The 12,500-nt window shown below is 45.8% G+C and overlaps 2 protein-coding genes and 1 long non-coding RNA gene across 4 annotated transcripts in view; 1 reads left to right on the forward strand and 2 right to left on the reverse strand.

The window, feature by feature from the left end:
- Nucleotides 1–2,854, reverse strand: part of ADAMTS4 (ADAM metallopeptidase with thrombospondin type 1 motif 4) — an 18,029-nt gene extending 15,175 nt beyond the window's left edge. The window contains exon 1 of the mRNA XM_087943495.1: nucleotides 1,965–2,854. Within this exon, the coding sequence (XP_087799621.1) occupies nucleotides 1,965–2,591 (627 nt within the window). The 5' untranslated portion in view covers nucleotides 2,592–2,854. The remainder of the gene's footprint in view (nucleotides 1–1,964) is intronic.
- LOC148129522 (uncharacterized) overlaps nucleotides 1–12,500 on the reverse strand; it is a 268,357-nt gene that overhangs the window by 136,335 nt on the left and 119,522 nt on the right. The window lies entirely within an intron of this gene.
- The window catches only part of LOC148129523 (homeobox protein SIX6-like), a 53,254-nt gene that overhangs the window by 512 nt on the left and 40,242 nt on the right, over nucleotides 1–12,500 (forward strand). For both annotated transcript variants that reach the window (XM_087943511.1, XM_087943512.1), the window contains exon 1: nucleotides 1–66. This exon is cut by the window's left edge. The gene's annotated coding sequence lies outside the window, so the exon portion shown is untranslated. The remainder of the gene's footprint in view (nucleotides 67–12,500) is intronic.

Consider the following 12,500-nt stretch of genomic DNA (forward strand, 5'->3'; position numbering starts at 1 on the left):
GCTGGCTGTTCTTCCTTCCCCGGGGGGAAGAAAAATGAGGCTTTTTCTCGACCAGCTACGAGACAGGTACAGCTGTCCAACACTTTGGGGGGGGAGAGAGCTTGGGGGTTCAAAGGGAGTGATACCCAACCCCAAAACGGAGCAAACGCTAAAGCAAGTCGGGTTCAGGCTGCGAGGCTGGATTAGACGATTGGGGTCTCTCACGCAGCCTGGAAAACACTATTCCGCTTTGTGTATCTTTTATTTTTTTATAGATATATTTCGATCGGTTGGTTTTGTTTTTAGAGTGCCTTTCTTAAGATTTTGTAAACCAACCGAGGAGGTGAACGCATCTACTTCCTTCCTTCCTTCTCCTGTTTTTTCCCCTGCAACAACAACAACCCTGTGAGGTGGGTTGGGCTGAGAGGGAGAGATTGGGTCAACGTCACCCAGCTGGCTTTTCGTGGCTATTGCGGGACTAGAACTCCCCATCTCCTGGTAATTGCCCCAGAGTCATTCAGTTGGTTTTTCATGCCTAAGCCAAGACTAGAACTCCCAGCCTCCTGGTAATTGTCCGAAAGTCACCTAGTCAACTTTCCTGTTTAAGGTAGGACTAGAACTCACTGTCTCCTGGCGATCGGTCCAACGTCATCCTGTCGGCTTTCATGCCTAAAGCGATACTAGAACTCACCATCTCCTGGCAGTTGGCCCAAAGTCATCCAGCCAGCTTTCATGCCTAACGCAGGACTAGAATTCCCGGTCTCCTGGTGATTGTCCTAAAGTCACCCAGTCGATTTTCCTGCTTAAGGCAGGACTAGAACTCCCAGCCTCCTGGCAATTGGCCCAGAGTCATCCAGCCGGCTTTTTATATCTAAGGCAAGGACTACAACTCACTGTTTCCTGGTTTCCAACTTGGCGCCTGAATCTTTAGATCAAACTGGCTTTCTCTTTTATATTAACAACTCCCGTAATAAATCTGAGGGCCCCGTCTTCAGCTACAGATCTCCACCTTGCTAGTAAAACTCTTTTCAAGTCACCCATGAGCGCAAATCTTGGTTTGGGGGTGCCCTCACCTGGTCTGTCCCACCTCACTTCTGGAAACTCAGGTCCATGTTGGGAACTAGACTTCTGTCTTTGCTGCTTTCCAGAAATGAAAGGTTTTGCTGTCTGTCTTTACTGCGGTGTCCTTGGTGCTCCTGGTGGCTTCCTTGCAGACATCTGGTGACCCAACTAGGTAACGTTACAAGTCCAATTCCCTTAATGCTTACCTAGTTGGGTGACGAGATGCCAGCATCAGACTTCCTTTCAGTCATATTGCGGTTTTAGTCCTTGTTAACTCTGGCTATCATAGGTTTGTATCTCCTGTTTAGACCATAATTGACAGCTGCTGGGACAAGAACCTGTTGGATCTGAGGGATAATCTTGGCACCAGATATGGGCCACCAGGTCTGACAATGACTTTGGTGCTCTGTTGAAGGATCACAGGGTTAACTGGGTCCAAGGGGTGGAGGAGACACCAAGAAATGTTTTTACTTCCCAAATGTGGGACTCTAGACCAGAGAAAATCTCTAAGATTGAATGTTCCCTCAGAAGATCCAACCGAGACCCCAACCCACCAGAGAAAACTCTCTAGCAATGAATGTTCCCTCAGAAGATCCAACCGAGACCCCAACCCACCAGAGAAAAGTCTCTAGCAATGAATGTTCCCTCAGAAGATCCAACCGAGACCCCAACCCACCAGAGAAAAGTCTCTAGCAATGAATGTTCCCTCAGAAGATCCAACCGAGACCCCAACCCACCAGAGAAAACTCTCTAAGATTGAATGTTCCCTCAGAAGATCCAACCGAGACCCCAACCCACCAGAGAAAAGTCTCTAGCAATGAATGTTCCCTCAGAAGATCCAACCGAGACCCCAACCCACCAGAGAAACCTTGAACATCTTGCCCAACCACCCCTTAATGAAGCTGGCGGACCTTTCAACTTACCTTGGCTCTCCTGGGAGATGCACCCATCTTCTCCCACAGCTTTCCTTCTTCGCTGGGTGCGCCCTCCGGCGCCTGCGCGCCGACCCCACACATTGGCCCATCCCCTTTGTCCGACATCTTCTTCCTCACCACGTGGGCCTCGGTTCCTCCCGCCTGGTCCAGGGTCCCCCCTTTCAGAGGCTGGATGTGATATTCAGTACCCCGATATTGCAGCACCCCAATCAAAGAAGTCCCGTCGAAGTTGATTGCCACGATCGATTCCGGATCCGAATTGATTGTCCCGGTGAAGTAGTTGTCCCTTTCAGTTGGCGTGTCCACCACCGGCTTCAATCTGCCCAAATATTGGACGGTCAAGTCCTTTGAGAAGAAACTAGGGTCTTTCTCTAGATTGAGGAGCAGTTCTTCTCCAAACATCTGCAGTCGAAATGACAGATGTCGGTCCGAATCCATGTTATAATCGAGGGAATTTTCATTCTCCAAGGTGCCGGATGAGTCTTGACCCCCCAAAACAGAATTGGCATTCAATTTTTCAGGATAAACTATTTCTTCATCGTATCTGCTCGAAGGACCCGTTTGGGTTGCTGAGCAAGCCAGGTTAAAAGAGACGATGAGCAGAAGAAGAAACATGGGTAAATTTTTTGGGGGGAGGACAGTCAACTTAAGAAGAAAAAGAGGGGCAACCCCCAAAATTTCTCACCCTTGTCGGATAAAACTAGGAATAAATCAAGAAAAAAAACCCGTACACCCAGCAGCCAAGAAGGCAGCCGATGATATAAAGTTTCCCCAAGGACAAATACAAAATTCAAAAAACGAACAAAGACACCAAATTTCCTTCTTCTCTTTGCTGGTTGCAACTCTGAAATTGATTTTAAAAAAAAAAATTAACAAAGTGGGGGCAAAAAAAAAAAATCAGATCAAATGAGAAGTGATTCCGCTTTGATTTCTTTTTAAGTTGCCGAGAGAAACCATTGAAAAATGGGCTTTGACAGAAATTTGGTTTCTCCCCTTTTATTTTTCTTAGCTGCCAAAATTTTTTCCTCCCTTCCTGCAGCTGACGGGTTTTCTGCGGGATGCCAAACGAAAGCTTCGGTTCTTCCTTCCAGATCTTAGAAAGCACCAGGAAAAATATATCTATATATCTCTCTCTCTCTCCTTATTGTCACCCCTCGTTTTTCTTCTCGTTTGAAACGAAGAGGGTAGAATAAAAGAATCAACTGGAAAAAAAAGAGAAGGAAAGAAAAAGGAATAAACTCGATCCCAGTTAGTTAGTTTTCTCTTCTGTTGTAATCCTCAGGACTTTCTGAGTTTAAGATGTGTGGATGTATACATGTCCATATATATATATATATATTGAATTACTCTGCAATTTAGCCCCACCTCCTCTGCTTTTCCATTGGCTTGCAGAGCTTAGTCAAAAAAAGGATGATTCCCAAAAGACGTAATGCTATGAATAAGAGATGAAAAAGGGGTTTCCCCCCCTTTTTAAAAACTCTTTTCCTCTTTTTTTTTTTTTTTTTTTTTTCAAACATTGAGAAATGGATGGGCTGTGTGATGATTTAAGGATGGGAATTGCAGATGAGTTGGCAGAAATGACACACACAAACACACACACACTCACACTCAGGGAGGGGGCTGTTGATGTGTGCGTCTCAGTGTGTAAATGGGTATTTTCCTTTTTTTTAATTCCCTATTTCCAGATTTGTTTTGTTTGTTTTTTCCTGGCTGATGGTGAGAAATCTTGCAATTGTGGTCAGCTTCCCTGCCTCTCATTCCCCCCCCCCCAATAAAGTGTCCTTTATTGTCACAAAGAAAAGCAATTTTGGGGGGAGTGGATCTGCTCTGGGGGCGAAATGCAAAACTCCCAACTTTCTGAAGTTGCTAGTCCACAAGGGTTTTCCTAGAAAAGCTTTCAAATCTTTGGAGGTTTTTGCGGGAGGTGGGGGCAGAAACACCATAAATCACTTGATTCCTGGACATCCGCCCAGCTCCCTTCCTCCTTGTCTAAGTCTTGACAATAGGTGACAATAAATGTGATAAATTAAATTAGTAAATGAATTAATGAATGTAAAAGTTCAACAGCTGGAAATTGCATTTTGCAAAGCTAAGCACCTCCTTGTACCTTACTCTTTTATATAGGCTTAGCCAGAAAGCCAACTGGGTGACTCTGGGCCAATCACCAGGAGACGGTGAGTTCTAGTTCTGGCTTAGGCATGAAAGCCAACTGGCTGAGTTTGGGCCAATCACCAGGAGGTGGTGAGTTCTAGTTCTGACTTAGGCATGAAAGCCAACTGGCTGAGTTTGGGCCAATCACCAGGAGGTGGTGAGTTCTAGTTCTGGCTTAGGCATGAAAGCCAACTGGCTGAGTTTGGGCCAATCACCAGGAGGTGGTGAGTTCTAGTTCTGGCTTAGGCATGAAAGCCAACTGGCTGAATTTGGGCCAATCACCAGGAGGTGGTGAGTTCTAGTTCTGACTTAGGCATGAAAGCCAACTGGCTGAGTTTGGGCCAATCACCAGGAGACTGTGAGTTCTAGTTCTGGTTTAGGCATGAAAGCCAACTGGATGAATTTGGGCCAATCATCAGGAGGTGGTGAGTTCTAGTTCTGGCTTAGGCATGAAAGCCAACTGGCTGAGTTTGGGCCAATCACCAGGAGGTGGTGAGTTCTAGTTCTGGCTTAGGCATGAAAGCCAACTGGCTGAGTTTGGGCCAATCACCAGGAGGTGGTGAGTTCTAGTTCTGGCTTAGGCATGAAAGCCAACTGGCTGAGTTTGGGCCAATCACCAGGAGGTGGTGAGTTCTAGTTCTGGCTTAGGCATGAAAGCCAACTGGATGAATTTGGGCCAATCATCAGGAGGTGGTGAGTTCTAGTTCTGGCTTAGGTATGAAAACCCACTGGGTAATTTTGGGCCAATCACCAGGAGGCTTGATTTTTCAACGGCACCCCACATTTTAGGGGTGTTCATCTGCTTTTGATGGGGTGGGGATGGGGCCCCCCTTTTTATCCTTTTCCAATACCCCCTTTTCTCTCCTGAAACAAAGCGAAGTGAGCTCGGGGACCCCAAAACACGTCAAAACGTATGGAAATCAAGTCCTCCCTCTTGGAGATACAACCGTCTTTGCGAAACCAGGAGAACGTCTAGTCCTTGGACGTTCCCGTCGACTTGGATTTTCATCGAAATTCCTACGATTTTCTCTTTTCCCCCCCTCCTGCCTAGGGAAACATTTGTGAGAATCCTCTTCCAGGATATATTTTATTTTCGGTGTCGTGCTTTCGTGGTTCTGGGTGACATGGCCTCCCAGTGACGTGGTGGGTGACGTGCCTTATGGGGGACCTCAGCCCGTCACTGGGGATTCTGACCTATCCCAGAGGGGTTCTGGTCAGAGGGTGACCATGATGGGAGGATGCGTCTCTTCGTCCGACGGCTCTTCCCGACCGGCCGGGATCTGCTGGGAACAGAGTGTCCCATTTTCTCACAATCTATCCCCCCCCCAACCCCCCCGGGCTCTCCCAAGCCAACTGGGAAGGAGGCCAAGCCAACTCTGGCTCCCAAGGCAGCTGCATCCAGAGGTGAAGACCCCTGGAAGGAGAAAGAGGAGAAGCAGACTGTGCTCCGGGGGAAAGTCTCTCTCGAGCTTTGGCAGCTGGCTGTGCCTTTCTTTCTTTCTTTCTTTCTTTCTTTCTTTCTTTCTTTCTTTCTTTCTTTCTTTCTTTCTTTCTCTTCCTTCCTTCCTTCCTTCCTTCCTTCCTTCCTTCCTTCCTTCCTTCCTTCCTCTTTCTTTCTTTTTCTTCCTTCCTTCTTTCTCTTTCTTTCTTAATTTCTTCCTTCTCTCTCTCTCTCTTTTTCTCTTTCTGTTCCTTCCTTTTTCTTTTTTGCTCTCTCTCTTTTTCTCTCTCTGTTCCCTCCTTTCTTTCTATTTCTCTCTTCTTTCTCTCTCTTTCTCTCTCTCTTCCTCTATTTTTGTTCCTTTCTATCTCTTCCTCTTTCCCTTTTTTCTCTTCCTTCCTTCCTTCCTTCCTTCCTTTCTTTGTTCCTTCCTTCCATTTCCTTTTTCTTTTTCTCTTCTCTTTTCTCTTTGTTCCCTCCTTTCTTTCTCTCTTCCTCTCTTTATTTCTCTCTCTCTTTCTCTCTCTCTTCCTCTATTTTTTGTTCCTTTCTATCTCTTCCTCTTTTTTCCTTCCTTCCTTCCTTCCTTCCTTCCTTCCTTCCTTCCTTCCTTCCTTCCTTCCTTTGTTTTTTCCTTCCATTTCCTTTTTTCTTTTTCTCTTCTCTTCTCTTTGTTCCCTCCTTTCTTTTCCTCTCTTTATTTCTTTCTCTCTTTCTCTCTCTTCCTCTATTTTTTGTTCCTTTCTATCTCTTCCTCTTTCCCTTTTTCCCTTCCTTCCTTCCTTCCTTCCTTCCTTCCTTCCATTTCCTTTTTTCTTTTTCTCTTCTCTCTTTTCTCTTTGTTCCCTCCTTTCTTTCTCTCTTCCTCTCTTTATTTCTCTCTCTCTCTCTCTCTTTTCTTCCTTTATTTTTGTTCCTTTCTTTCTTTTTCTCTCTTTCACTTTGCCTTTTTCTCTCTTTGTTCCTTTACTCTCTCTCTTCCTCTTACCCCTCTTCCTCATTCACCTTCCCCCTTTTTCTTCTTTCTCCTTCTTTCTCCTTCCTTCTCTTTCTCCTTCCTCTTCCTCTTCTACCTTCCTCCTCCTCCTCTACCTCTATCCCTTCCTTCCTTCCTCCCTCCCTCCTCCTCCTTTTTCAGTTTTCCCTCTCTCCTTTCCTTCCCTTCCCTCTTCTTTCCTTCATCTGTTTCCTTTCCATCTTTCTGCTAACTGTATGGCTCATCTTCCCAGCAAAATTCGGCATCCTTATGACCACGGGATCAAAATTCAGATATTGGCAAGCGGGGTGTATTTACGACGGTTGCTACCTCCCTGGGTCACGCAACTGCCTTTCCTGCCACCTTACAAAGACCACGAAGGGAGCAGGATTCGCTTCCCGCAGCCATTCACTCAGCCACCGTGGCCAAAAACGTGGCAAAATTGGGTGCCACGCTCCCTGAACAACCCACCCCCCCCAAAAAAATTCTGATCCTCCCCCACTGTGGTCGTAAGTTGAGGAATACCTGTAAGCGGTGGGGCGGGGGGAGGAACGGAGGGAGCGATGGGCAAATGGATCCTTCTGTGTTTGGAAGAGATCCACTTTGGGATGAGTGGATCCTTTCCAAACCACGGAGATTCCAGCCCCACCAAAACGGCTGAACCAGCTGATTGGCGAGACCCCTGGTTGGTTGATGCGAGGTTGAGCCGCCCTTCCAGCCATGAGTCACAAGCGTCTTCTCAACAGTCGTCTTACAACAACGTTCCCATCACAATAGATCCACACACAGTTCTTTCTCTTTCGCCTGGCTTCCCCCTCCCCCTCGCTCCTTTGTCCTCCGCTGACCCCCTTGGCTCGCTCCCTCTTTCCCTTCCAGCTCTGATTGGTTCCAACTGGAAACAGGGTCTTCCAATAGTTCTCGAGAACATTGCATTAGGGGTTGGGTGATCTTCTGGCCCTCTGGCCTTTGGAACATCCCTCTGAGCAGCCCCCCATAGAAGCCACAGGGTTACATCCCATCGGGGGTCTTTATAGGGTTCTCATCAGTGTCCAGTTCTGTGGCTTCATCTTCCTTGCTCATGTTCTACCTTTTTCTGATCCTCTTTGTCCTCCTCCTCCTCCTTCTCCTCCCTCACTTTCTTCTTCCTCCTCCTCCTCCTTCCTCTACCATGTTCGTTTTTCTCCTCCTCTTCCTCCATCTCCATCATCTTCCTCCCTTCTCCTGCATCATCATCTTCTCCTTTTTCATCTTCTTCTCCTCCTTCTCTTTCTTTTCCATCTTGTCCTTCTCCATCTTCTCCTCCATGTTCTTCCTCCCCTGCTTCTCCCCTCCTCCTTTTCCATCTTCTCCAGGTTCTCCTTCTCCACCTTCTCCACCTCCTCCTTCCTCTCCATCTCCATCTTCTCCTCCATGTTCTTTCCTCCTCCTGCTCCTCCTTTTCCTTGACCTTGTCCTTCTCCATCTTGTCCTTCTCCATCTCCATGTTCTTCTTTCCCTCCTCCTCATTCTTTTCCATCTTGTCCTTCTCCATCTTCTCCTCCATGTTCTCCTTCTTCTCCATCTCCATCTTCTCCTCCATCTCTCTTCTCCTCCTCCTTCCCCTTTTTCCATCTTGTCCTTCTCCATCTTCCCTCCATGTTCTCATCTTCTCCATGTTCTTCTTCCATCTCCATCTCCATCTTCTCCATGTTCTTCTTCCCTCCTCCTCCTCCTTCTTTTCCATCTTGTCCTTCTCCATCTTCTCCTCCATGTTCTCCTTCTCCATGTTCTCCTTCCTCTCCATCTTCCATCTTCTCCATGTTCTCCTTCTCCATCTTCTCCATCTCCATCTTCTCCTCCATGTTCTTCTTCCCTCCTTCTTTCTCCTCCTTCTTTCCATCTTGTCCTTTCCATCTCATCTCCTCCATCTTCTCCTTCTCCATCTTCTCCTTCCTCTCCATCTCCATCTTCTCCATGTTCTCCTTCACTTCCTCCTCCTTCTTTTTCATCTTCTCCTTCTCCATCTTTTCCTCCTCCTCCTCCTCCTCCTGAATCTTCATCTTCTCCTTTTCCACCTCCATCTCCTCCTCCTTCTCCTTTTCCACCTTGTCCTTCTCCATGCCCTCCATGTTCTCCTTCTCCTCCTTCTCCATCTTCCCCTTCACCTCCTCCTCCTCCTTCTTCTCTGCTACTCCATTTCTCTTCCCTTCCTGATCTTTCGACCTCCTAGCTAATTATCTCAGAAAGTGTTTCCTTTGGCTCATCCGTCTGCCACCCACCACATCTGCTCTCCTGGCCCAGAGGTCCTCCTTTTCCCCCCTCCCCTCCCTCAACTTTTTAAAAATTTATTTCTTGCTCAGCTGGGATCTTGTTGCAGTCTGGATCCCGAAGCAAACTCTTTCCCGGCGGGGCAAACGGGAATGCTTTGGCAAACTGGCTGCCAATCTCATTATCCCGAATTTTTGCCCAACTCCTTTTTTTTTTTCTTGGAAATTCGCAGCCTTCCTGCTTTCTCCTTTTTCTTTCCAGTTGAATGACATCCATTTTATTTTATTTTATTTTATTTTGCAGCAGGCGAATCGATACCACGGGTTTAGGAATGTTAAGGCCTGTTTTTCACCCCTTTTCTTTCCGAATCCAACTTTCCCCCCTTTTCATAGAAGTGCCATCTGAAGCCGAGCCAAAGATTGAAACAAGGAAGGTGGGGCTGGCACTTCTAATAGCTCTACAGATATTCAGAAGCGAATTGGAATATCTAAAGGGGCTTTCGCCAAAAAGAAAGGGGTTTTTATTTGTCAACCTATTTTCCAAAGCACTAGGGGTGACCTGATAACAGTGTGCCAATATTTGAGGGCTGCCCCAAAGAAGAGGGGGGTCAACTTATTTTCTAAAGCACCAGAAGGCAGGACAAGAAGCAACGGGTGGAAACGAATCAAGGAGAGAGGGCAACCTAGGACAGATTAACCGAGTTGGAAGGGAGCTTGTAGGTCATCTAGTCCAACCCCCCCACCCTGCACCATTTCTGACAGATGGCAGTCCAGTCTCTTCTTGAAAGCTTCCAGGGATGAAGCTCCCACAACTTCTGAAGGCAAGTCGTTCCACTGAATATAGAATAACAGAGTTGGAAGGGACCTTGTAGGACATCTAGTCCAACCCCCCACCCAAGCAGGAGACCCTACACCATTTCTGACAAATGGTGGTACAATCTCCCCTTGAAAGCCTCCAGGGACGAAGCTCCCACAACTTCTGAAGGCAACTTCTGTTCCGTGGGTTGATGGTTCTCCCTGTCAGAAAATGTCTCCTTATTTCCAGGTTGAATCTCTCCTTGTTCAGTTTCCATCCATTGTTCCTTCTCTGGCCTTCAGGGGCCTTGGAGAATAGCTTGACTGCCTTCCTCCTCTCTGGGGCAGCCCCTCAAATATTGGAAGGCTGCTCTCCTGTCTCCCCTGGTCCTTCTCTAGCCAAGCCCAGTTCCTGCAACTGTTTGTCATATGGTTTAGTGTCCAGTCCCCTCATCATCCTAGTTGCTCTTCTCTGCACTCTTTCTAGAATAAGGAGGAATTTTTTTTATTTTTTTTAAAACAAGTTTTATTAATTCTTCAAAACAAACAATACATACATACACAAAAACACAAAACATAAAAGCATAAAAAATCTCTTTTCTGAAAGTTGCTTAGTCCCGGGTTATAAGTCTTGGTACAGACACAAATTCAAATTCATATTCCTTTTATATACCATTTCATATCTTATTAACATTTTCAATTTTCTATATAACTTCTCCTCTCTTTTAAATTTTCTCAATTTTATTATCTCCTCTCAATTCAGATCATAATATTTATTATTCTTTGTCTGTTCTATTTCCAGCCATCCATTTATTTTTCTTCTTTAAAAAAGAAGAAAAACTTCTCCTGTACACTATATGGAGTATGATGCCTTTATCTCTCTCCCCTATATTTATAATACTTAATATAAAACACATAAGTTACATTGGGATTCTGTCTGGTACATTCTAAAATGATACTATATTATCAAAGATGATACAAATCTAATCATTAGTATTGATATTCATTTATATCTTGAACGTTTAACACATTACTTTTCAATTAAATCACATACTTTTATGGGAGCCCTATTTTCCACATATTATAGCTCATTATTTCATTACAATGTTCCTCCAATAAGGAGGAATTTATTGAAAATTAGAACAATTAACCAGTGGAACTGCTAGCCTCCAGAAGTTGTGGGTCACTGGAGGTTTCTAAGAGACTGGGCGGCCATTTGTCTGAAATGGTGTAGAGCAGGGCTGTCCAACCTTGACAACTTTAAGCCTGGAGGACTTCAACTCCCAGAATGCCCCAGCCAGCTGGCTGGGGCATTCTGGGAGTTGAAGTCCTCCAGGCTTAAAGTTGCCAAGGTTGGACACCCCTGGTGTAGAGTGAGGGGGTTGTAGGGCACTGGATCCCCTTTCGCGACCTTTTGAGTAGCCGAGATGCATTTAATCATCGTTGGACTGAGTGAACAAGCAAAACAATTCACTTAACAACCGTGGGCAGAAACTCCGTCAAACGGGGCAAAGCCCATGTTTCTCTTAGCCCCACATCCATTCTGGGCTGGACTGCGGTCGTATATATCTATTTATTGGCCCATATTTGGAGTCTGGGGGCGGGAAGGGGGGGGGGAAACGGATCTGGAAGAATCATTTCAATCGGGGTTTTTTTTTTCCCCCTCTGGGTTTTCAAAGGAAGGAGAAGAGGGTGGTGTGGAGATCCGATTATTCACACAGCTGCGAAAGGAAGTCCTGGCCATCCGGTCCAGAACCAAACCTCACTTCCACCTCGTCCCCGCACTCTGTTTGCCTCATTTTTTTTTAACAGAAAATAGGTGATTCAGAGGTCTTTTTTGGGGAGGGAGGGCGAGAATTGAAACCCTGCAAAGAAAATGGACCGGCAAGAGGAAAGAACATTAAAATGCATTAAAATGGACCAACAAGAGGAAAGAACGATGAATCAGTGGAACAACTTGCCACCAGAAGTTGTGAATGCTCCAACACGGGAAGTTTTTAAGAAGAGATTGGACAACCATTTGTTTGAAATGCTTTGGGGTTTCCTGCCCAAGCAAGGGGTTGGACTAGATGATCTCCAAGGTCCCTTCCAACTCTGTTATTCTATGCTATGCTATTCTATTCTAATTTTTATTCTATTCTAATTTTTATTCTATTCTATTCTATTCTAATTTTATTCTATTCTATTCTCTGTTTTTATTCTATTCTATTCTATTCTATTCATTCTATTCTATTCTATTCTAATTTTTATTCTATTCTATATTCTGTTCCATTCCATTCCATTCCATGGTAGCTTTTCAGGAGACGTTAAAACAAAAGGAAAAAAGCTAAGGTTGATTCTAACTCTAATGTCTTGTTGTCTATTCTACCCAGGCACTTCTATGTCTATATTCTGTTCCATTCCATTCCATAGTAGCTTTTCAGGAGACGTTAAAACGAAAGGAAGAAAAGAGAAAGGTGGGACTAGAACTCCCAGTGTCTTGGTGGTTGATCCAACGTCACCCAGGCAGCCTTTCATGTCTAAGGTGGGACTAGAATTCCCAGTGTCTTGGTGGTTGATCCAACGTCACCCATCCGACCTTCATACCTAAGGCGGGACTAGAACTCCCAGCCTCCTGGTTTCTCACCTGTTGCTTTAACCACTAGCCCCCAAACTGTCTCTTTCATCCCCTCTCCCGGTCTCCTGTCGGTCACTGTTTTGAAAGCCCTCTTTCTCCCAGCTCCTTTCCATCTTTTTTGCACGTCGGCAAACTTCAGGCATCCGGACCCAGTCAGTTTCACAACCATCCCCTCGGAGTTGGGGGGGGGGAACGACTCCCAGCTGCTTTAATTCCCAGCAGAATGAGAATTTAAAGGCCCTTTTATCGGAAGGGCAAAAGGACGGGTTGAAAAGAGGGTCAACGTGTCACCCGGCGA

This window comes from Notechis scutatus, chromosome 14 (assembly GCF_049901735.1).
Source record: "Notechis scutatus isolate UNSWTSFEM ecotype Mainland chromosome 14, rNotScu1.2, whole genome shotgun sequence".
Lineage (NCBI taxonomy): Eukaryota > Metazoa > Chordata > Lepidosauria > Squamata > Elapidae > Notechis > Notechis scutatus.